Source organism: Cavia porcellus, unplaced genomic scaffold, assembly GCF_034190915.1.
Source record: "Cavia porcellus strain 051 isolate PalLab524CR breed Dunkin Hartley unplaced genomic scaffold, mCavPor4.1 scaffold_2, whole genome shotgun sequence".
Classification (NCBI taxonomy): domain Eukaryota; kingdom Metazoa; phylum Chordata; class Mammalia; order Rodentia; family Caviidae; genus Cavia; species Cavia porcellus.
Genome location: NW_026947485.1, coordinates 137,121,451 through 137,145,607, shown reverse-complemented (window position 1 = coordinate 137,145,607; position 24,157 = coordinate 137,121,451). Strand labels below are relative to the sequence as shown.

General features: G+C 55.3%; 2 protein-coding genes across 7 annotated transcripts; one reads left to right on the top strand and one right to left on the bottom strand.

Moving 5' to 3' along the window:
• The first annotated feature begins 1,516 nt into the window (after positions 1-1,516).
• Positions 1,517-14,328, top strand: Nlrp3 (NLR family pyrin domain containing 3). 6 transcript variants are annotated; one of them, XM_063245425.1, is made up of 11 exons: positions 1,517-1,738; positions 2,347-2,450; positions 3,116-3,514; positions 6,022-6,120; positions 6,629-8,351; positions 9,805-9,975; positions 10,199-10,369; positions 10,970-11,140; positions 12,505-12,675; positions 13,249-13,419; positions 13,838-14,328. In XM_063245425.1, the coding sequence occupies exons 3-11, from the start codon at positions 3,238-3,240 to the stop codon at positions 13,935-13,937; spliced, it is 3,054 nt and encodes a 1,017-aa protein (XP_063101495.1). In that variant the 5' UTR covers positions 1,517-1,738; positions 2,347-2,450; positions 3,116-3,237; the 3' UTR covers positions 13,938-14,328. The 6 variants fall into 6 exon arrangements, with proteins under 6 accessions (XP_063101495.1, XP_003479471.2, XP_012999104.1 ...); XM_003479423.5 differs by lacking the exon at positions 2,347-2,450 and having other exon boundaries at positions 1,518-1,738; XM_013143650.3 differs by lacking the exon at positions 1,517-1,738 and having other exon boundaries at positions 1,800-2,450.
• Positions 14,329-20,356: 6,028 nt separating this feature from the next.
• Positions 20,357-23,834, bottom strand: LOC100726617 (olfactory receptor 2B11). Its single transcript, XM_063235576.1, has one exon. It carries the CDS (start codon positions 23,472-23,474, stop codon positions 22,518-22,520), a length of 957 nt encoding a protein of 318 aa, XP_063091646.1. The 5' UTR covers positions 23,475-23,834; the 3' UTR covers positions 20,357-22,517.
• Between the last annotated feature and the right edge of the window lie 323 nt (positions 23,835-24,157).

The window sequence follows — 24,157 nt, the reverse complement described above, 5'->3', positions numbered from 1 at the left end:
GTCCTTACACATTTCGGAGTTAGCCTCTCGTCTGAAACGTGCTTTGCAGACATCCTCTCCAGTTCGCCGGCTGCTTCCTGCAGGACGGTTTCCTCTGTGTGCAGAGTACTCATTTCATTGCTCCCACTTGCCTGTTTCGGGCTTTGCTGCTGCCGTCTTCATGAGGATCTGAAAACCCTGGCCAAGGCCAATGTCAAAGGCTTCTCCTGTCTTTGTCTGGCACTTTTATAGTCTCAGATCTTCAGCAGTTTTTAGTCAATTTTGCATGGGGTGTAGATAAGGGTTGGTACCGTTCCTCTGCATGTAAATATCTGGTTTTCCAGAAGCTGTTTATAGAGAAGAATTCCTCCCCACGCTGCCTTCTTGGTGGTCTTGCTGAGAGGTAGCTGACCCCATGTACTTGGGCATATTTCTGGGCATTTCACTATGTTCCATTGGTCTGTGTGTCTGTTTTCATAAAGAAATGAACTTGCATTGAGTATAGAATTTGAGCTGGGTGTTGTGGAACAGGCCTGTAATCCTAGTACTCTGGAGGCAGAGGCAGGAGGATTTTGAGGTCAAGGCCAGCCTTGACTACAAAGTGAGTCTCTGTCTTGCCCCATGCCAATGAATGACACTTCTGTTAACTGACCCCACCCATTCTCTGGTCCTGCCAGCGCCCCTTCTCTTCCTCAGCTGCCCTTCCTTAGGGTCTGAGTCCTTGCTGCTCCTCCCGGGTACCCCTGACTGCAGAGCTCTTCTGTGGAGCCTTGGGTCTGCAGTTGTACCCTGATTTCTGCACGAGCAGATGCCTTCATCACTGAGAGGTGAGAGTGACTGGGTGTGATTCTGTGGCAGGGGCCCTGTCAGGACCAAGCTCTGCTCCCAGCTTCATGCCCAGTGCCTTAGCCCCCCCCCTCAATCCAAGGAATGGCTGATACCCAAGATTTAGAGCAGAAGAAGTTCATTCTAGTTCCTGGTTTCAGCTGTGGTGATGGTCGGCTGGCTCCAAGGCAGAGCAATGTGGAAGGAAGGGCCTGGGGAGAAGCTGCTCGGCCCTTGGCAGTGGGGAGCATGGTGGGGAGAGCCAGGGACAGCACCCACCCTCCAAGCCTTGCCCAGTGATATCTGCTAGCCAGGTCTCCTCCTGCCTGCAGGTCAGTGCTGATGCACTGTTGATGGATCTGCTGTTGAGTGTGGTGCCCCATGGTCCTGTGGACTTTCCCATGGGAGCCTTGGGGATATTTGAGAACTAGGCCCTAGCACCAGCTGTGTGCCCAGGCCTTCCTTGGAGGAAGGGGCTATCTTTGCTCCCACAATACAGAGCAGGATGGAGGCCCTCGAGGTCCCCGATGTGGACCCTGGTGCTGACTGAGACTCAGTGAACTGGCCTGCAGCCACTGGGGCGCAGGACATGGCCTGTGTCCCACAGCAGTGGGGGTGAGAAACGCCCGGCCGCTGCCTCCCTGTCTGGCCACCACCCCCAAAGCCCTCAGGCCAGCCCTGTCCAGCCACCTCTGCCTACCCAGCTGGCAGTGAGATCCAACACCCCAGGGCAGCTGTGGGTGTCACAGGAACCGAGCAGAGCCCCAGCCTCCCGAAGGCGCCATTGGCACAGCATGGAAACCCAGCTGCGGGCTCAGCCCTGCTGTGATGCAAGTCCCTGTGCCACGTGGAGCCACATCCTTCCTGTGCCTCAGGCTGGGCCACTGCAAATCGGTGTCATTTCCTCTCTGCTGTCCCTCAGCCTGGTGTCGGGGTGAGTCCAGCTCTTGCAGGGGGTTGTGTGGGTGGCTGGGCCGGGCGAGCAGGCCTGTCCTGCTGTGGGTGAGGTGTGTCCTCCGGCTCCTCTACTATCTCAAGGGCTGTGGGGTGGGAGGGTGGCACTGCTGACATCTGGGTCCCCTGAAGGAGTGGCAGGTGCTGAGCCTCACAGGAGGCTGGGAAGTCAGGGTGAGGACATCGGAAGTGGGATTGCAGGACGCTGCACGAGGGCCCAGGTTCCCAGCAAGGCGGGAAGGCAGCAGGGGTGGAGTGGGGACAGCAAACCAGGAGGGCACAGCCTGAGCCAGTCTCTGCCTTGCTCATCGCCTTGGTGACACTTTCACCAAATCCAGCAGAAGGAATTAGGTCTGCAGCATGCTAAACAAAGCTGGATCGCTCACCTGTGCCAGCTGGGAGGGTAGCGCCCAGGGCCCTGGGGTCTGCTTGCCTTTAGCTTCTGTTTTTTTAAGTTTTAGTGAGGTGCTGGGGATGTAGTTCAGAGGTAGAGCACTTGCTTAGCATGTGAAGTTCAATTGCCAGCACTGGAAAAAAATTTTTTTTGTGGTGCTGGGGATTGAACCACTTTTTAATCTTTATTTTGAGATGGCATTTTTCTAAGTCACTGAGTTGCCAGGCTGGACTCAAACTGGCTATCTTCCTGCCTCAGCCCCCTAGTGCTGGGATCACGGGTGCACCGGTTGCAACAGGTAGGTAATGGTGGAAGATGCGGTCCCCACCCCTGGTCCAAACCCTGGCCCTGCTTCTTTCTGGCTGCAAACTGTAGGATAAGACTCTTAGCTGTCTACAGCTCTGTCTTTATCCAAAGGGAATTTGCGTTCCTGCTGAGCAGCCCCGGGGGTGAAGCTGAGGGCGGTGCCAGGAGGCACAGCTGTGCCTCATGTTCTGGGCATACCCACCTCGGTTCCTGTGGATGAAGGAGGGGAGGGGACCCTCCTCTGTGCACCCTCCCCACTCTCCATCCTGGCCCAGGCCCCAGGAATCCTCTCCTGGCCTCTGTCGTGCTGTCCCGTCCTCTGTGGAGCTGCAGCCTTGGACTAGAAGGGGTGAAGAGTGGCTCAGCTGCCTCTGGGCACAGAGCAGGACTTCGGGGGCTGGCTGGGTCGGCCGGGTGGGCGCAGAGCTCCCAGGAGGTGCTGCCCAGTCGGCCCACTGGCTGGAGCTGTGTGTCACGCTGTGCCTCTCTTCCCTCTCCTGGGGCAGCTTTTCCACTCCTGGTCAGGTTCACTTCCGGCTTGTTTTTCAGAACAGAAAGGTGGTTTGTGAAATGATTCCCTTTGAGTTTTCTTAGTTTAAAATTTCTTAAATTGTTACGCTGCCCAGACTAGGTTCAAACTTGCCTTCCCTTCCTCAGCCTCCTGAGTGCTGCTGGCTCAGAGGCCCGTACCCTCACGCCCAGCCAAGTGGGGACCCATAAGGACTCTCCTTGCCTGGATGCCTGGGGCCCCAGTGTGGCTCTGAGCCCTGCTGAGGAGCATGACCAGCGCCCGGTGTAAGCTGGCTGGCTACCTGGAGGACCTGGACCATGTGGACTTTAAGAAGTTCAAGATGTACCTGGAGGACTACCCCCCACAGGGGGGCTGCACCCCACTCCCGAGGGGCCAGACAGAACTGGCAGACTCCATGGACCTGGCCACCGCCCTGATAGACTTCAACGGGGAGGAACGCGCATGGGCCATGGCCACGTGGATCTTTGGCGCCATCAACAGGAGAGACCTGCAGGAGAGGGCGAAGCGGGAGGAGCCACAGTGGGGTGAGTGGGTGGGCACGCAGACAGGGATGCACATCTCACTGGTGTGCAAGCATGCAGCACAACGGGAAGTGGGTTTGCACCTTGCACAACCCACTCCAGGTTCTTTGAGTCTTGCAAAACAGAAACCTCCTAGTAGTTCCACCAGAGCCTCAGTGACCAGGTCCCGACCTGCTGGAGCAGAAGGTCTGGTTTCTGTTCCTCTGCGGGCTGCTTGGGTTCCTCTTGCAAGGCTGCAGGCCATTTGTCTGTGTGACCCACTTGTTTGTGGTAGCTGAGCCCGCAGGCTTACCCATGGGTGTCCTGTCACCATCTCCTGCTGCTGTCACTGCTTCCTCTGGTGATCCTGAATGCTGCTGCTCTGTGCCTGTGTGTGTGCTGTGTTCAGTGTCTATTTTCACTGCTGCCACATGCTTGTGCCACCCACCCTTTACTGCTGTGCATGGAGCCTCAGTGTGCAAACTGATTTGGGCTCTTCTGGGTCTGTGCCTGGATGGGGGATGTGTGGCTTGGGTCGAAATACCAACTGAAGGGTTTTGAGGAACTGCTGGGCAATTTTTTCACAGCAGCTGCACAATTTGCTGTCCTCATCCATGGTACACAGGGGTTCTGACTTCTGACTTCTTCATGTCCTCATGAACATCTGGCATTCACTGCTTTTTTAGAGTAATCATTCTAATAAGTAGGAGGTGGTGGCTCTCAGAAGCTGTGGTTTGCATTTCCCTGATGACTAGTGCTGTTGGAATCTTTCTGTAGGCTTCTTGATCATTTGGGCTGCTTTTGCAGAGAGAGAGAGAGAGAGAGAGAGAGAGAGAGAGAGAGAGAGAGAGAGAGCTCTGCTGCCCCTTTTCACTTTGTGATGAGTCTCTGTTGCTGTTGACCTGTGGTGTTTTTTATGCTTGGGATATTAATTCTCATCAGATGCGTGATTTTCTCCCAGGCCGCAGGTGCTTTCACTGTTACTTCTGTCTTCATGCACAGAAATTAGTATGTGTTGCAGTTATTTCTGACAGTACGTGGGCTTTTGTTTCTTTCTTCCACGATTGTGCTGGAGAAGTTGGGGGAAGCTGTCTGCTTTCCACATCTCCTTTATCAGCCTCATGCCAGCCTGATGCCCAGGACCTGCCCCAAGGCTGCCATTTTGTCTGACATCCACTCTCACCCCAAGATGCCAGGGTCTACTTGCCTGGTTCCCTGAGTGGAGTCGCTCTTTTCCATGGCTTGGGAGGGAAGAATCGTCCAGTGCATGGGTAATGCCTTTCTGATGGCCCCACTATGAGTATGGGTATGGCAAGGAGATCCCTGGATCTCTGTGGGCATGATGGGGTGAGTGGCTTACTTCTGCGCAGGGAGGGACGCAGGAGGGCGCAGGGCAACCTGGACAGCCATGGTGTGGTGATGGTGAGCCGGAGGTCTGGGGGAGGTCAGGGCATGGCGGGCAAGGTGACATGGGGGTGGGCTGTCAGGCAGGCAGGTCACCAAGTGAGGCAACATCGACTGCACTTGGACCCCCACACTGCAGGTTGGTGTGTAACCCTCAGAACTGGATTTTTTCTGGGTCCAACCCTGCATCTGGGTCAGTGCAGTGATCCTGAAGGACCAGGCTGCCCAGGCCTCGTCTGCCCAGAGATGTAGCAGGATGAATCAGAGGGTGCCTTTCACCTGGCTGCTGTGCTGGAGCAGAAAGAGCAGAGCGAGTTTTCACATCTTTTCCTGCTCAGGTGCAGGGCTTGTGTGGGTGTGTGTTTGGGAGGTGGAAGCCTCCACAAGAGTTGTTTCTGTTGCGTGGGTCCTTGTGCATCCAGGGTGACCTGTCCTGCAATCCCCTGGGCCAGGTCTGTTTTCTGTGTCTTTGTCTCGGGGGCGAAGCTCTCACTTTCTGACTTGGGTCTCTGTCCTTATCTGTCAGTTGTGTCAGGGTCATGTGGGGGCTCTGCCTGTACCTTGGATGGGTGTGGAAGAGTCCCCAGGACCAGGATTCTGCCTTGCAGAGACTCCTGAATGAATCCAAAGTCAGCCAGGGCCACAAGCCATTACATTAGAGAGAAAGAAAATTCTGTTTCTTTTTACTGTATCCCAGAGCCAGGCTGGAGCCCCAGCCTTCAGGGCTGAGCACCTAGCTGCTCCTGGACGCCTGGCTGCCCTGAGGGCCAAGAAATCTCCCTGAGAGCACAGACCCAGCAGAGAGCAGGGAAGGGAGGCCTTCTGGGCCCCCGCCTCCTGTGGGGTCCAGAGCTCTTGTGTAGGTCTTACAACCAGGGCCCAGGCCTGGCTGGACCTCTGCCCACCTGGAGTCACAACTTTGGGCTGGAAAGCCGTTCTGCAGCTGGTCGCATGCATAGGAAACCCCTGCCCTATAGTGGAATGCGGGGGGTACCTGGGGCCTCTGCCTGCCTGCCTCATTGCCCTTAGAGTGGGGTTTCCCTTGGGAGTTTTCCAGGGCTGGGGCCTTTGACCTGCGCACCCTGAGTTAGGAGTTCTGGTTTCTGATCCGGTTTCTCCACGTTCAGATAACCCCGCGGTGGAGTGCAGGGAAGACAGCCTGGAGGAGGAGTGGCTGGGCCTCCTGGGCTTCCTTTCCAGGATCTCCGTTTGTCGAAGGAAGAAAGGTGAGCTCTCTGTGCACTGGACTTGCGATCCAGGTCGGGTGGGCTGGTGCTGGAGCAGAGGAGCTGGCAGCCCGGCCTCCCCCTTCCTCCCCCGGGGTGCAAGGCCTGGCCCAGCGGAGACAGGGCGGGGGCTGAGGGTTTGTATTGAGAGGTGCGAGCTGCAGAGGAAGGAGGTGCCTATGGAGGGACCTTGCTGTGGCCGCTCCCTGTTTGTGGAAGGGCCAGCTCAGAGTTCCTGGGCTCCTCACAAACAGGCAGTGAACAAGAGCCCCCCTCCCCATCCCCGGTCCGGATCGCCAGTGTCTCTGGCGCTGTGCTGTTGCCATGCTGTTAGGAAAGCAGACGCCTTGCAGTGAATTCGTCTGCGTACGGTGCACGACGAGGTGTGTGCGCGGGCTCTGGGCCACGTACGCGCATTAGCACTCCTGGATCTTCGCCCTCCCGACCCTGAGCTGAGCGGGGGTCCCTGTTGCTGCCTAGCCCAGCGCCCGAATCTCTGTCGCTGCAGATTTCGGCAGGGCGTACAGACGACACGTGAGGAGCAGGTTCCACTGCATCGAGGACCGGAACGCGCGCCTAGGGGAAAGCGTGAACCTCAACAAGCGCTACACGCGCCTGCAGCTGGTCCGGGAGCATCCCAGCCGGCAGGAGCGGGAGCGGGAACTACTGGCCATGGGCGGAGGCAGGCTGCGGGACAGCCCATTGGGCCCCCTGAGGCTGGAGTCACTGTTTGACCTCGACCCCGAGGACGACTCCCCGGAGCCCGTGCACACGGTGGTGGTGCAGGGCGCGGCCGGCATTGGGAAAACCATCCTGGCCCGGAAGCTCATGCTGGACTGGGCTTCAGGGAAGCTCTTCCAGGACAAGTTCGACTACCTGTTTTACATCCACTGCCGCGAGGTGAGTCTCGCCACGCCCCGGAGCCTGGGGGACCTGATCGCCAGCTGCTGCCCGGATCCCAGCCCCCCGATGGGCAGGATCATGCGCAAGGCCTCCAGGATCCTGTTCCTCATGGATGGCTTCGACGAGCTGCAGGGCGCCTTTGACGAGCACGCTGAGGCGCAGTGTACGGACTGGCGGGTGGCCGCTCCGGGGGACGCTCTGCTGGGCAGCCTCATCCGAAAGAGACTGCTGCCGGAGGCCTCCCTGCTTATCACCACGCGGCCAGCCGCGCTGGAGAAGCTGCAGCACCTGCTGGAGCGGCCGCGCCACGTGGAGATTTTGGGCTTCTCAGAGGCCAGGCGCCGGGAGTACTTCTTCAAGTACTTTTCGGGGGAGGCGCAGGCCCGCGCTGCCCTGGCGCTGATCCAGGAGAATGAGGTACTGTTTGCCATGTGCTTCATCCCCCTGGTCTGCTGGATCGTCTGCACCGGGCTCAAGCAGTGCATGGACAGCGGCGAGAGCCTAGCTCAGACCTCCAAGACCACCACGGCTGTGTACATTTTTTTCCTGTCCTGCCTGCTGCAGGCCCGGGGCAGCGGCCACGAAAACCGGCTCTCTGCACAGCTCCGCGGGCTCTGCTCTCTGGCCGCTGCAGGCATCTGGAACCAGAAGGTCCTGTTTGAGGAGTGTGAGCTCAGGAGCCACGGCCTGCAGGAGGGGGCCGTATCTGCCTTCCTGAGGATGAGCCTGTTCCAGAAGGAGGTAGACTGTGAGAAGCTCTACAGCTTCATCCACATGACCTTCCAGGAGTTCTTCGCAGCGATGTACTATGTGCTGGAGGAGGAGGATGGGGAGGGCCTGGCAGGGAGCTGCCAGGTGCTGCCCAGCCGGGATGTGGCCGTCCTCCTGGAAAACTATGGCAAGTTCGAAAAGGGCTACCTGATTTTCGTGGTGCGCTTCCTCTTTGGCTTGGTCAACCAGGAGAGGACATCTTATCTCGAGAAGAGGCTGAGCTGCAGGGTGTCTCAGCAGATCAGGGTGGCGCTGCTGAGGTGGATAGAGACCAAGGCCACGGCCAAAAAGCTGCAGGCCCAGCCCAGCCAGCTGGAGCTGTTCTACTGCTTGTACGAAATGCAGGAGGAGGGCTTTGTACGCAGGGCCATGGGCCACTTCCCCAAGATCGAGGTCAACCTCTCCACACGCATGGACCACGTGGTGTCGTCCTTCTGCATCAGGAACTGCCACAGCGTGAAGAGCCTTTCCCTGGGCTTTCTGCACAACTCTCCCAAGGAGGAGGAGGAGGAGGAGGTGGAAGAAGGCACGGGCCCTCCGGCTACGGGGGCTCAGAGGTGAGGGGCGGCTCTGGCAGTGGGGGATCTGCCTGCTGCTTTGTATCTTTTCTGGGTGTTACAGCCCTTCTCTCTCTTCAACCACTTCCAAATTCAGTCATCCCCCCTCCCCCGTAATGGTGCTGTTGCTTGTCTCTCCCCATCATCGTTCTGTGTCCCGTGGATAAACAGGATGAGAAGAAGCCCATGCAGGAGATATGCAGGCATAGTCGGGCCAGCGAGGTGCTGATGGGCAGGATTGCAGTCTGTTGGGAGGCTCAGGTCCCTGCCCTGATCCAGCGGGGCTGCTCTAACAGAGCACAGAGGCAGGGGCATTTAGAGGACACGGTTGATTTATCACAGTCATGGAGGCCACAGAACCCAAGGCTGAGAGGCCTATGTCTCAAGAGGGACTTCATGCTGTGTCATCCCGGGTGGAGGTGGAGGGTACAGGAGGGCAGGTGCAGGTGAGGGGTGCGGGTGAGAGTGTGGGTGAGCACGCCTGTGAGAGTGCACATGAGGATGCGGATGAGGGTGCAGGTGAGTACACAGGTGAGGGTGCAGGTGAGGCAAGGGGAGAGAGAAGTGCCCCCAGCACCAGATTATTTGCACTCACACCCTGGTTGCCTCCCACATGGCCTCCCAACATGGTGCCCTATGCACAGGAGTCTGGGATGCACTCCATGGAGCATGGGCTTCCCAACCCCCCAGACCTGGGCCACCAAGTGTGGCAGAGAGTCAGGCAGTGTGACTTAGAACACTATGCAGTGGTGGTGGGTAGGACACAGCTTACCTGGGAAGTCACCCTGGCAGATCAAGGGGAGTGGGGCTGGAGACAAGGTTGTTCACTGTAGGTGCCCATGTGAGATGTCAGATCTGACTGAATGGCTGATGTTACTGGGGTCTGAGCCTAGGGCATTCACCCATGGGTCTACTTCCTCAGCCACTGTTTGCTTGCTTGTTTATTTGAGACAGGGTCTCCCCATGTGGCCCAGGCTGGCCTCAAATTCATGGTGATTCTCCTGCCTCAGTCTCCTGAGTGCTGGGATTATAGGCCTTTTTATTTTTTATTTTGAGACAGGATCAGCCTGTATTGACTGCAAGGGCCAGGGAGGGTGGACTTCCAGGGTCAGACACAATGGACAGCAGCATCTGACTGAGCATGTTTTCCCCCCCAGCAGTGAGCTCACAGCTGCCCAGCCTCAAGGCTTGGCATGTTCACTTCTCCGTGAATGTGTCTGGATTCCTGATCACTTCCTCCCTCCTTTCTTTATTTTAGTGCTGGGGATGGAACCCAGGACCTTTGCACGGCGTTGCACCCCAGCCATTGTGGAGAGCAGGTTTCAAGAGGTTGCTAAGCTGTTCAAAGTCCTGGTCCCCTAATAGCTTCCCTTGTAACCCCAGGCCCCAGTGGACGCACACCCGTGTGCACCTGAAGCCTGGTCTGTGATCCCTTCTTTTCCCTTGTCTCCAGGTCTCCAAGCTGCTCCTTGACCCCCAGCTTCTGCCAGGGCCTCTTTTCTGCTCTGAGCACCACTTGGGCCCTGACCGAACTGGACCTCAGCGATAACATCCTGGGGGACCTGGGTCTGGGTGCCCTGTGCGAGACACTGCAGAGCCCAGGCTGCGGCATCCAGAGGCTGTGGTGAGGCGGCACTGGTGTCTGTGTGGCTGTGCCTGTGCGTGTCCCTGTGTGCGTGTGTCAGAAAGGTGATGGGATGGGATGGGATGGGAAGTCCTTCTCACCAGCTGAGGCTGCTGTCACTGGGGGAGGCTTTGGGTTGGGGCTCCTGCCTCCCCCAATTTGTGTTCCCCTGCCATACTGTGGGCACCAGCCTTGTCTCCATGCTGCTGCTCTGTGCCTGCAGGTTGGGACGCTGTGGCCTCTCCCACCAGTGCTGCTCTGACCTCTCCTCTGTGCTAAGCTGTGGCCGGAAGCTGGCAGAGCTGGACCTGAGTGACAACCCCCTGGGGGACTTTGGGGCCAGCCTCCTGTGCCAGGGCCTGGCGCACCCTTGCTGCACCCTCAACAAGCTCTGGTGGGTCACAGGCTTGGGTGGGGGGTGCTCCGGGAGTGGACTGCTGGGGGGGGGGGACACAGTGGATGGAGGGGCCGGCTGGGAAGAGGACTCTAGTGTTGGGAGCAGCAGGCTGGGAGGCTTGGGCTCTGAGGAGGAGGAAATGCACCTGGGACTGTGGGACTGGAGCACCCGCTTTCCAGCGGCTGTGACAGAAAAACAGTGAAAGTAAAGGAGGAGATAGAAAGCAGGCATGGGCCGTGGGAGACCGTGGGCTTCTGTGTGGCCATGAGTGGGGATGCAGTCATGCACAAGGTCATCTCCATTCACGGAGAAGTGAACAGGCCAGTGCCCTGGCCTGTGGTGCTGGGCAATGGTGGGTTGGGGGGTTCTGGTTTGGTTTGGGTTGGGGGATTCCAGGTCTCCCAGGCAGTGGCAGGTTGGGAGCTCTGGTTGGGTTCAGGTTGGGAGGTTCTGGTTGGGGTAGTTCCAGTTCTGGCTGAGTTTGGGTTGGGGGTTCCTGGTCTCCCAGGAGTGGCAGGTTGGGGGTTCTGGTTGGGTTTGCCTTGGGGGTTTGGAGAGTAGCTGGCAGGGTAGCACCTGACTCTCCCTCTGTGGCAGGCTGGTGAGCTGCGGCCTCACATCTGCGTGCTGCGAGGACTTGGCCTCAGTGCTCAGCACCAGCTGCTCGCTGACCAGGCTCTACATTGGGGAGAATGCCCTGGGTGACACGGGAGTCAGCACTCTCTGTGGCAAGGCCCAATGGCAGGAGAGTCACCTGCAGAAGCTCGGGTGAGTGTCGCAGCCTTGCTTCAGAAAGGAGATCGGTCTCGCCCTAGACAAATCCCAGGGAAACGGCCTGTGGCCCCAAAAGGAGAGCTCTGATGGAGCTGGGTGGACAGCAGTGTCCCAGGTGGCTCGAGGCATTGAGTCCATGAGGCACAGTCGGTGACAGATCCACACTTCCATGTCGACGGCTGGGCTCCTCTTGTCCCAGGTCCCGAGGGACTTTTGTATGGCTCACTGTAGAAGGGAGGACTGTGGAACAGACCCACCCTCATGTGCCTCACGTGGGGAGGGGTAACAGAGAGGAGCAGTCACCAGAGGAAGTGCCACGTGCATCACAGGTGCTTGCTGGACTGGGCCACTGCTCAGCTGCCTGCCTCCGCCAGGGCTGCTCTCCCCTTCTCTCCTCTGACGTCCTTCTTCGCTGCTGCTGCTGTCACCTGTCAGTTCCTCTCTGTGGGACCTGTGTTGGCCTCTGTTCCTGTGGTCTGGGGTTGCACTGTCCAGTCCCTTTTCCTACTCAGCGTTTGTGCACTGAGGTCTTTCATGTACCCACCAGCTCCAGCAAGGGCCTGCCCAGATGGCACTGCCCAAAAGGGTCTCAAACCCAGACACCACTAGTGAGATTTTTATTGTAAAAGTAACACATGCTTAGTGTAACATATGAAATAATACAGTGTAAGGTGCAAAACATGAAAGTTCTCTGCCTTCTAAGGGAATTGTTTACAACAGTCTGATGAGAAATATTTCAGACACCTTGCTATATATGAGCATCCACTCATCCATCCATCCATCCACCAATCCACCCTCCCACCCACTTGCCCATCCACCCATCTACTCACCCCTCCATCCATTCGTCTATCCTAATGTACTCTATATGTTAATTTGCCAGGGATATAAGAAAGTCGCATGGACACTGCAGTTTAGAATGACTGTCACGTGTTGTTCGTACTCCCGGGACTGCATCTGGGATCAGGGTTGGGCAGGGTTGCTTTCAGCTGAGGAGACTGTGTTCCTGGCTGTCTTCCAGTGTCTCTGCACTGGAAGAGGTTGGGTCACAGTCCCCTCAGGTCACATCTAAGGTGCTGCTCCAACTTCTGAGTTCAAGGACGCAGCTGCTGCGCAGAGGGGGCCCTGTGTTGGGAGTTGTGTGGCACTGGGGTGAGGGTAGCCTGCATGCTGAAGACTCTTCCTGTTCTTTATTTTTGGTTTTTCAAGACAGGATCTTGCTATAGCTCAGGCTGGTCTGGAACTCACTATTAAGCCCAATCTGGCATCGAACTTGCAGCGATCCTCCTGTGTTAGCCTTTTGAGTGCTGGAAGCACAAGTGTGCACCACTGCACTGGCCTCCCTTCTGTTCTCTCCACAGCTTGGTGAATTCTGGCCTCACATTCATGGGCTGCTCGGCGCTGGCCTCCGTGCTCAGGACCACCCGGAGCCTCACGCACCTGTACCTGCGAGGCAATGCGCTTGGCGATGCAGGGCTCAAGCTGCTCTGTGAGGGGCTCCTGCACCCTGGCTGCGAGCTTCGGATGCTGGAGTGAGTGTCCAGTCCTGAGGCCAGGGTGCAGGGGGCACAGAGCAGTGGGCAGTTCATGCCGTTCTGTGCCGGGAAGGGGCTCAGTCCTGGAGTTGGGGGACCAGGAAGAGCGTTTCCAGGTGCCAGGCAGGTGGAAAGCTGAGTTCTTCCCACCACTATCAGGAAGGGCTGGAGTGGCTTTGCATGTTATGGGAATTTGGGGAAAGACAGCATTTGGGAATAATCAGCAAACAAACTTCTGTTCCTAATTTGACCTGCATGATGCAGCGTACTTGAAAAAGGGACCCACATCTGAAGAGGGGAGGAAAATAGCTATGAACATGGGGCGCATGCAGCTGGTTAAGCCCAGGACTTTTTCTCTTACTTGAACTTTTTTTTCTTTTGGGTTTTTGAGACAAGGTCTTGCTCTGTAGTCCAGGCTGGTCTGGAGTTGGTGCCAGTCCTCCTGCCTCATCCTCCTGAGTGCTGGGATTGCAGGCAAGCACCTGGCTAATGCCGTGGTTTCCCTGCAGTTGCAGCACTCAGCTTCAGGTCTGTGGCCCATGGGCCTGGCTAACAGCACATTTTCTGCAGGTTGGACAACTGCAGCCTCACCTCGCACAGCTGCTGGGACCTCAGCACAGTGTTGACCTCCAGTCGGAGCCTTCGGAAGCTGAGCCTCAGCAACAACGACCTAGGCGACCTGGGAGTCACAATGCTCTGTGAGGTCCTGAGGCAGGGGGCCTGCGTCCTGCAGAACCTGCAGTGAGTGTGCGGCCAGCAAGTGGGGGACTCGGGTTGGGGTAGACCAGCTGCCCAGTCTGGGTGTCTGGGTCCTTCCGTGCAGGCTGGGGCAAAGGCATGACCTTGGGCTCTTTCCAGTGGCATCTATAGAGACAGCTAGTTCAAAACTTAATGAGCTGGGCACAGTGGCACATGCCCATAGTCTCAGTAGTTTGGGAGGCTGAAGCAGGAGGACTGCGTGAGCCCAGGTATTTGAGGTCAGTCTGGACAAACTGTGAGACTCTTCTCAAAAACCAACCAACCAATCCTGGAAATCACACTGTATGTGTGAAACAGTTTTAGAGCTCAGAGGTGTGTGGGGTTAAGGGAAATGAGATGGGAGTTGAAGACTCAAACCTGGAGCTTTCTGAAGAGTGTGACCAGCTTTCTGCATTTCTAGGTTGAACGAAATGTATTTCAACTATGAGACCAGGCATGCATTAGAGACACTGCAGGAAGAGAAGCCTGAGCTGACCCTGGTCTTCGAGCCTTCCTGGTAGGGAAGGAACAGGACCCCACCTACCTTGTCTGATACAGCACTGGGGGTGCTGCTGGCCCTGTTGGGTCAGGAGCAGAAGCTTCAGATGTCTAAGGGGGGGCCCCAGCACCTCACCCTGGGTGGAGAGGGCAGAAAGGGGACTCAGCGGGATGCTGCTGTCCCAGGGCATCTGCTCGGTGGGAGACACATTCCCTGTCCCTTTCTCTCCTCACCCCAGTTCTCTCTCTCTGGCTTCCCCTTATTTATTCCACTTGGTCCCCATCGCCATTCTTGGATCTGTTAACTGACTGTAACACAGAACCCTGCACTTTGCTGTGTTGCAATTTTGTGGCAGCTACTTATTTATTGTAATAACAATTGTGTTTTCTAATAAAAATTTCATGCTTCTTTTAGCTCATTGAAAATCCAGAAAAATATAAAACCAGTTTTTGGTATTGACTGTGAAATCGTTCACTTAATTTAAAAAAATGTGCCTTGAAATCTTTTATCTAAATTACTAATGTAGTTTACTTCCTTCACTGCTGGGATAAAATACCCAACAGCCACAAGTAAGAGGAGGAGAGGTTGATTGTGACCCACATTTACACTCCGTGGTTCTTTGGCTCCCAGGCAATGGCGCCCGAAGAGGGGCCTGTCGGAAGAGAGGTGCTCCCTGCAGGGTGCACCGCCTGTAGAGAGATAAAGGGAGTGTGTTTTGGGGGAGAGGAAGCCTCCCGAGTTTGGAGCCATAGACTGCCCCCGTCCTCGTGGACTCTTTGATGCCACCATCAGCGTATTGCAAGGCTTGGAGAAGTCGGAGCATCTGGCTCCCAGGTGAGCTGCTCAGCTGCGGTCATGGATGTGGGTCCCCGACCCCGGCTGCATCTGTGGCCTTGAGCGCTGTGCCTGGAGACCTGTGCATGCGGAGCAAGGTCTACTGCGATGGGAGCTGGGACTGTTGTGTGCTGTGTCACGGGAGCTGGAGCAGGGGACATGGACCGGGTAACAGAATGCCCACCACATCCCCCGCGAGCGGGGAGGGAACAGCTTGCTGGGTGTGGACACGGGGAGGAGCAGTGGGTGCTTTCGGGCTGGGCCCGCTGCCGGCCCAGGGCGCCCCTGCTGTCCCTACTCGTGGGCCTCTCCGGGGTCCTTGGGAAGCGTATCGCCGTCCGCGCTCCACCCTTCCGCAGGCGCCTTCACAGACCGGCCGCGCTCCGTGGGGCCGGGTCCCTCCTTGTCGTTGAGCGGCTGCTGCCCCGCTGGGGCTGCCTGACCCGATGCCTGCTTGGTCTGCGGTCCTCAGGGCTGAGCCCAGGCCGTCCACACAGTCTCCGTTCTGTCCCCCGCGGGGCCGGGTTCGGCCTATTCCGTCCCCCACGTCCGTGGCTCTCTCCTAGCTCCCAGTGCCTGGCCCCGCCCAGCCAAGCCCTGGCCTAAGTCCCGAAGTGACCTGTGTCCCGCGGCGATGGAACTGCTCAACCTCAGCCGCGCCCGGGGCTCTCCGCTGGCCAGGTGCACCGAGAACGGGGAACCGTTGGCGCGGGGACGCGGTGCGCGCACGCCCCGGCCGGGAGAAGCGCGCTGGGTTCGGGCGGCGCCCACGGACTGGCGGGGTTCGTTTCTCCAGGATTCCCCGCCGAGGGGCGCACAGGAGGGCAGCACCTGGCTCAGGGTTTAGCAGCAGCTAGTCGCGTGGTCACCTCTGGCTGAGACACCGCTTCGCCTGCGACCCTTTCCGGGCTGCGATCGCGCAGGGTCGCCGTGACAGCCGGCCGCAAGGCAAAGCACCAGGCAGAAGGCTTAGGAACTGTTTTAGCGCTGAGGCTTGGGGGCCGAAAGTCCAAACAGCACCTCAAAGGCTCTGTCCAAGGCCCAGGTGGAGGAGCAGCGAGTGGGGAGTCGCACCCAGAAACAGGTGCCGGCTCGGGAACCTCCTGAGGCGGCAGCCCGGGTAGCTGGGGACGTCCCGCTGGGCCTCACCCGAGGTCCCCTCAGCCTTTCAAGCCCTCTGCGCACCCAGGCCTTGAGGAGGCACCAGGGCCAGCCTGTTCTGCTCCCCTCTGCTCTCTGCTTCTCCTCAGCGTGGCAGGCGCCCGGGGACGCACCGAGGCAGAGGGGAGCAGGTCGCCTCTGTGATTCCTCGCAGTGTTTCCGGTTGGGTCTGCATCCTTTTATTTTTCTGCATTTCTGCACCCCACGTCACGGTGTACAGGCTTGGAGCTGTTGCCACCATGTGTGCGACGGGGCCGTCCGGCTAGCCGGGTTCTCGCTGGGGGCGGTGGGGCCGCGGCTGCTGCCTTCCCGCCCAGATTCGCGGGCGCCGTGGCGCTGCTCACTTGGGCCGCGGGCCCCGGGCCGGGCTAGGGAGGCTGGCTTCTCCCACCGACCATCCCTCAGTGCCCAGCACCACGCTCGCCTCCGGGCAGCGGGGCAGCGCCGTCCTTCCGCCCGCTTCTTCCCAGCCGTGTCCTTGTGGTCGCCACTGGCGGGGCTGCTGTGTCTCCTGGCCCGGCCTCGGGGACAGTGACCCACAAGAGCAGCGGCCCAGGCTTGCTCGCTGGCTCTCAGAGGAGGCCGCTTTCCTTCCTGTGCCTTGTAGATACGAAGCCGCGAAGACCTGGCCTAGCCGCCCGCTGCCTCACCCTGGCCTCTCTCCGTTTGTCCTTCTGCCACAAGGGCCCAGCTACACCCCCAGACTCTTTTAAAAATTGTTTTTATCAGAGTCAGTTTGCCCAAAGATGTATCTTACTTCATGGCGAAGAGTGCTCTCTCCCTGGGGTGCAGCTCCGCCTCAGAGGCTCCAGGCTTCTGCGCTTCCTGCTGTAGGACACCCCCAACCACAGCATTGTGCATGCGCCCCGAGATGCCCGCGTGCGTGGGAGGCTTGTGGATGCCTTGCGCTGCGAAGAACGTGGGGGTTTCGGTGACACCGGCGTCGGGAGCGAGGGGGAGATCAGCAAGGAGCGGCCGCTGCAGCCTAGGGCACCCATGTACCCGGCTCTCCTGGAGCAGATGAGCGGCTGTTGGGAAATTAAGAGCAGAATGGCTTGGAGAACGCGAAAAGCTGCTCTGGTTACTAAAAGACGCACTGTTGATCCCGAAGACCCTGTGGCAGCCTTGTTGGCAGAGGGCGTCACAGCGATGTGGGTGTTAAGAACGTCCCGAGGGAAGAATTCCTAACGTGGTAGAGGCCCTGACACTTCTCACTGATCATCAGCTTCACCCAGAGACATGGACTGGCCACCCCGGGAGACGCAGATTCCCTTCTCAAACCTTTCCTGACCTGAGAGGTCAAGCTCTTCCCTCCTGAGAAGGAGCAGAAAACAACGAAACTACTTTGCTTATTTGTTTTAGTACCTGCGATCGAACTGATGACCTTAGGCTTGTTAGGCAGGTGCTCTTGCAGCTGAGCTAAATCTCTTGCAACTCTGCTTATTTGTACAACTTCATTCCGTGTCCTGTTTACTTCCTCACTTTTAACCCGTTAAATTATGGAAACTACCTCGTGCCTCATGCTCCTTACTCTGAGAGCACGGGCATGTGGTTACACAGCTCTGCTGACTTTTCAGGTTGCTAATAAAGAGTATTTTTAGAAAAATCTTTAATTTGGTTTGGGCATGGTTCCTGTGTGTATGTCAGTGTGATTGATCATATCTACAAGTGTATTATAAGTGAGAAAAATAATGGATTATTTTGGGCACATGAAAACACTTTAACCGTTAAATGTTTTAAAAGTCAGGCACAAAAAAGTCACATGACTTTTGGTTCAATCGAATAGTTCTTTTATAAAAAACATGAAAGAACTAATAAGCATGAACTTATGTTTTAAAGCTGTAAATCACTTAAAACCGTTTTGCTTCATGTGAAGATCAGGAATTGCATCACCAGTACTGCTGTTTCTAAGCCATCTCCACTGTGTGTTTAGGTGCCTGACAATAGGGCTTCTGTTCTGTAACACAGCAAAGTGCTTCCGGGTCATCCTTTAGCTTACAAAACTAAAGGAATACAAAATGTAAAAGTACAAGTGAAACTAAACTACACTACACTTTCCTCTGTCCGCATGTGCATAGGTGACTTCTGAAGGCCACGGTGACTGACCCTGACTTGGGTTCCTCGAGGGGTTCCATGCTCCCTGTTGGGAGCATGTTTCCCATAGTGGTCAACTGGCTCACCGTCCCCCAGGGGCAGAAGGGACCCCTTTCTCCAAGTCCCGGTAGCTGACCTGTCTTGGTGGCCATTCTAGCTGAAGTGAGTGGTAGATTTCTTGTGGCTTGGAATTGTGGCTCCCTGATGATCAGCGATATTAAACATTTAAAAATATTCTTCTTAGTTATTTGTATTTCTTCTGTTGGGAAACATCAGGCCTTTTGTTCACGTTTAAATTAGATTTCGTATTTTTCACTGTTGAGTTGCATGTATTTCTTATATATTTTGGAGATCCACCCCTTGTCAAACAGCTTGCAAACATTTTCTCCCATTCTGACGTGGTCCTCTTCCCTCTATTCCGTATGCCTCTGCTATCCTGATGCTTTCTGAGCCATGTTCTGTTGGTCCAGTTTGGCTTTGTGGCCTGTGCTTTTGGGGTCCTCTCTAGAAGCTTGCCACCCACCTTCTCTCTGCATCCTTCTGTTAATCTCACGGGTTAAGCCTTATGTTTGGTCTTCCATTCATTCTGGATTGAGTTTCATCTACATCGAGGGTAGGGATCTAATTTCATTCTTTTGTGTTTGCATATCCATTTTTTCCCAGTACAGTTTTCCAAGAGATTCTTTTCTCTAATTTTTGTTCTTGGAAACTTCTCATAAGTGAATTCACTATAAATGTGTGAGTATATTCCTGGTCTTTCTATCCTACTAGGTGTGTATAGTGCCAGTACCATGTTATTTTGAGTGCTATAATAGCTTTGTAGTACATTTTCAAGTCACTGTAATTCTGTAGCTTTGTTCTGTCTGCTTAAGGTTGCATTGGTTATTCAGAACCTTTTGTGGTTCCATATGGAGTTTAGAAATATCTTTTCTATGTAAAGTGTACTGCTGGCATTTCCATACAGAGCACGCCGATCTGCAGATGGTGTTGGGTAGAATGGATGCATTCATTCTTCCAGCCCATGAATGTGGGTGCCTTTGGATTGGTGTCTTACTTAATATTTTAGTCAATATTTTGTAGTTTTCAGTTTGTCTTATACTTGTGTAAGTTTGTATGTAAAGAAATTTTTCTTTTGATGATATTGCATGTGAGATTGTTCTCTCATTTTCCTTTTCAGATAGTTCATTGTTCATGTATGGAAATGTAATTGGTTTTTGTGTGTTGATTTTATGCCCAATAACTTCCTGATGCATGTATTAATCCTAATATGTGTGTGTGTGTGTGTGTGAGAGAGAGAGAGAGAGAGAGAGAAAGAGAGAGAGAGAGAAAGAGAGAGAGAGAGAGAGAGAGAGAGAGAGAGAGAGAGAGAGAAAGAGAGAGAGAGAGAGAAAGAGAGAGATTCAGAGATTTAGGGTTTTGTATGTAGGAGATCTCAGCACTTACAAATAGGCAGTTGAACTTCCTGTTTTCCTAAAGGATGTCTTCATTTCTTTCTCTTGCCTAACTGCTTGCTGCTCTGGCTGGGACTTCCTCCTTTAGTTATTTACTTCTAGTTTTAGTCTTCTATAGTCAGAAAAGGTGTCGGAGGTGCAGTCTTTCATAACCTGCCGACACTTGTTTTGTGACTGAGCATGGTCCTGGAAAATAGTCCATGTTGCTCAAGAATATTCTGTGTGGCTACAGAGTGCAGTGTTTGACCTGGAAAGACCTCTGTGATGTCCAGTGACCTGCAGTGGCCTCTTCCTTGCGGTCGGGTGCTGCCCCATGGCTGAGCACGGGGCACTGTCACTGCCCCACTTGTGTCAGTAAATGTGCATATACATGATTTTTGATGAACTCTTATTGTTGTGTAGTGTTTTACTCATGATTTTCACTTAAAATCAATGTGTTCTGATGTGCACATGGCCATGCCATCCTCTTGCTTCCCTTTTAGCCTGGGTGTCCTTATTATCTGTCCTTTTAAGGGTGCTCAGGCCACTTCTACGTCAACTATCACTGAGACAGAAAAGGCTCTCATGACTGTCTTCTGTCTGACAGCTCTGTTCCCTTTACTCTCTCTTACATTTCACTTATTTATTATACTGACCCGCACCAAATCCTTCCTTTGCCTTTTTTTTTCTTTGGGTCTTCTTGAAACAAGATATCACTATGCAGTTCAGGCTGGTCTTGAACTCACTTTGTAGCCCAGGCTGGCGTCAAACTTGCATCAGTGCTCCTGCTTCAGCCTCCCAAGTGCTGGGGTCACAGACATGTGCCATCATGCCTGGTTCCTCCTTTTTCTAAGGTACTGTCCAAAGCTATTTTCGTGGTAATTACAGTGAGAATTATATAAGTTGACTTAGTGATAGCAACCTATTTAATTTAAATTTTTTATTTTAAAGAGAATAAAGCCAAGCAAAATAAAACAGAATAAAGCTAATCAAATCAATGAAAATGACACAGGACAAAATAATAGGGAATTAACCATGGCCACCACCTTCAGAAGGAGTCCTCAATAGATGCTACATTGCATATTGTCACCTACTGATTAGATGAACAGACTACTGGCTTTAGACCTGCTGAATCAGTGAAACACTGGACACTACAAGCATTAAATTGTGTTTTACGTCACGTACTATCATTGCAGCCTGTATTTCTCTGGATCAGCTGGTTGTTTACTGATGGGTTGGGTTGGGGTGGTGGGGTTTGGCTCTTGCTTCCCAGCCTAGGCACTGGTGAGGGCTGGGGTCTGGCTGTTCCTCCACCAGTACCAGCCTGAGTGTGGCACTAATTTGCAGGGAGGGCTTGCAGTCTGCGAATGGCACAGACGCATGGATACCAATTTGTTTCAAAGGGGACAGAAACTGGCTTGTATGCACGATTTTGTACTTTAATTCTTTTCCCACAGTTTGTTTTTGATGTCATGAATCACATCTTTTACTGCTGCTTATTCATTCCATATCATGGAGTTATAGCTTTTGTATTTCAGCTTCTGTACAGAAAGTCGTCAGTGTACCTTTCCTGAATTGTGCCGAATCCCATGTTTTTCCGTTTATTGTGTCCAGATGCAGCCTTTCTGGGATTCACTGCACTTTGTGAAGTTCCATCCATTTCTGTGCCAGTTTTGGGGCCTGTGCTGTGCCCAAAGCTGTGCCCCTGGCCCTACACTTTATATGTAACCTTTGTTCTTCTCATTGTCTGACTTCAAGTCTCTTTTGCTCCAGGTTCGTGAAGGATTTCATTTGTTTGATCCAGTCTTCATTTGGACCCTCTAATTAATTTTTCATTTAAATAATTGCATTCCTTAGTTTCTAACCTTATTTGGTTCATTTTTATATTTTCTGTATGTTTTTAAAAAACCTCATTTTGTTCACGAACTGAAGACTATTTTAAGACCTTTGTTAGACAATTCATAAATCTCCCTTTATTTATGATATCTGGGAAATCTCTTTTTCCTGTGTTTGGGCCATGCTCCCATTTCCCCATCTTCCTTGTGCCTTTGTGCTGGAATCCAGACTTTTGAGAACAGAAACAACATAAACACACAGTGACAGACGCTGCCTTCTCCAAGCCCCTGGAACTCGCTGTGAGGATGGCTATAGCAGGCAGCCCGTGGGCGTCGCTGGACTCTTGCCCTGTGGTGGCAGGTCTGGGGGTCTGTGCAGCTCCAGCACAGGTTGCACAGGGGTCTAGTTTAGGGCTCTCCCTGCCAAGTCTTTCCAGGGTCCCACAGGTTCCCTGCAGCAGCGGCAGCCTGCAGTGGTCCCAGGTGTCCACAGGGTGTCGCCAAAGGAATACAGAATGTTCCAAGTATTGCATCTCACTATAAAACGTTTCTAATTTTTCTCTTGCCTGCTATTTGTTTAAATGGACCGTCTCCAGCTTCGCTTTTGCAGCACTCTGCCACCCTTGTAGGAACTCATAGCTTCAGGCTGAATGTCCTGCATCCTGTGCTCATGGTGCCTGTTGCAGACGACAAGTGTGTCATTGCACTTCCCTGTGCTGGGTCAGGAGGTCAGCGGCAGGTCCAGGACAGCCTGTGCTGGCAGTGATGGGTGTGCGCCTCCCTGTGGGGCTGTCCAGCCCTGCCATCCTTCCCTGGTGCCTCGGGCATATTCTAGAATGTCGTAGAACCTCTTGGAGATGGATATCCATGAGAACACTGTGTGTTATACGCTTACTTTTCAGTGTCCCCCTCTGTAATCCTGGGAGTAATGGGAAAGGGAGAAAGAAGCTTGAAAACACAGAAGTGGGAGAAAAGCAGAAGCCTGGAAAGAGGGAAGGGGAGAGAACGGGGCATCAGGCTTCCATCAGCAGGCGCTTCCTGGGCATTGCCAAGAACATCCGGTCTCTCAGCATGCAACGTAGGACCCGACCTCTTTTCTAGACAGGAGCTCTTTGCCACTGTGACCGCATGGAAGGAGTAGTGTCAGGTGGGGTTTTGGACATGCCTGTGGACTCCCCGGCACCAGGTGCTGTGGCACATGGGACCCTGTGTGTTCCTCACGAGGTCCAGGGCCACAGCGGGTGATGCTCAGACCCTGCACAGCCTGCAGGCCCGCTCCAGGAGCCTCTGAAGGGCGCCCTTCACGTCCCTGTTTCTCAGTGTGTAGATGAAAGGGTTGAGCGTGGGGGTGATGATGGAGTAGAAGAGGGAGATGAACTTGGCCTGCTCCTGTGAGTAGCGGGAGGGGGGCTGCAGGTACATGTAGATGGCAGGCAGGTAGAAGAGTGACACCACAGCCAGGTGGGAGGAGCAGGTGCCCAGGGCCTTGTGCCGGCTGGAGGAGGCTCGGATTCTCAGCACCGCGCGGGCGATGAGGCTGTATGACAGCAGGATGAGGGCCAGGGGCACCAGCACGAAGAAGGCCACCAGCACTGCCAGCGTGGCATCGTTCGCGGCTGTGTCGGCGCAGGACAGCTTGATCATGGCCGGCACCTCGCAGAAGAAGTTGTTCAGCTCACGCCGGCCGCAGAAGGGCAGCTGTGCTGTCAGCACCACTTGCACCAGGGAGTTGCCGAAGCCGCTGAGCCAGGCCAGGGCCACCAAGCGCCGGCAGAACCTGTCGTGCATGATTAGGGTATAGCGCAGGGGCTGGCAGATGGCGGCATAGCGGTCCAGGGCCATGGCGGCCAGTACCACGCATTCTGTGCAGCCCAGCCAGTGGAAGACGGCGTACTGCACGGAGCAGCCGCCAAAGCTGATGGTCTTCTGGGCCGTGCCCGTGTTGACCAGCATCTGCGGCACTGTGGTGGTGGTGTAGCAGAGGTCCAGGAAGGACAGGTGGCCGAGGAAGACGTACATTGGGCTGCCGAGGCGGGGGTCCAGCCGGGTCACCAGGATGATGGAGATGTTCCCCAGCATGGCCAGGATGTAGGACACCAGGAGCACCGTGAAGAGGGGCAGCTCCAGCCATGGGCGGTCAGAGATGCCCAGGAGGATGAAGTCCTCAGGGGGATGCTCCGGGAGACTCTGGTTGTCTTCCCTCATGGCGCGGCATGTCGGGCCCCTGTGGAGGGTCGGACATGCTGGGTGAGAACTGCTGAGTTGCCGCTGACCGTCCCAGCGCTGACCTCTAGCCCTGCCCAGCCCGGGACCTGACCTGGGGTTGTTGCTGCCTGCACCATGCCTGCCCTGAGACACTCAGCTCTCCTGAACTTCCCTTCCTGCCTGGGGAGGGGAAGATGTGCTGGCTTCTGGAGCCGACAGGGGACAGTGCGTGGGCGAAAGCCCCTCCCACCGCGTGGGTGACATCTTCCGTGATGTTGGTCGAGCCACGGACCACTCAGTGGCAGGGAGAGGCAGTTGGCACTCTCCCTTGCCTTTGGGGGTAGGGGTGGGCGAGCGGGGGACGACGACACCAGCAGCAGGGGCTTCCTATGTGGTGTCCCCACTGGTCCCAGCTGGCATCTGGCCCCAAGGGGTCTCGACCCCTGGCCACATTCATCTGTTCTCACACGCATGAGCAGGTCTTACATGATGGAGCAGGAATGGCACAGCAGCATTCTCCATGCTCCGGGAGAGGGCAGGCAAGCCGTACCACACCCTGCAGGGCCCGGCCGCCTTTCCTCCCAGTGACTGCTGGGTATAGGAAGGAAGCCGTGGACCCCGGCAGGCCTCTGGGGTCGGGCAGAGCCTGAGTTTATCTCACCCTGGGTGGTATTTGGTTCCAT

What these genes read in the sequence shown, in the direction of transcription:
- Nlrp3 (XM_063245425.1), top strand. Translation starts at nt 3,238, where the DNA reads ATGACCAGCGCCCGGTGTAAGCTGGCTGGCTACCTGGAGGACCTGGAC. An exon ending in TGCACCCTCAACAAGCTCTG is followed by an intron (nt 10,370 to 10,969) that starts GTGGGTCACAGG and finishes CCTCTGTGGCAG; the next exon opens with GCTGGTGAGCTGCGGCCTCA. An exon ending in TGCGTCCTGCAGAACCTGCA is followed by an intron (nt 13,420 to 13,837) that starts GTGAGTGTGCGG and finishes CTGCATTTCTAG; the next exon opens with GTTGAACGAAATGTATTTCA.
- LOC100726617 (XM_063235576.1), bottom strand. Translation starts at nt 23,474, where the DNA reads ATGAGGGAAGACAACCAGAGTCTCCCGGAGCATCCCCCTGAGGACTTC.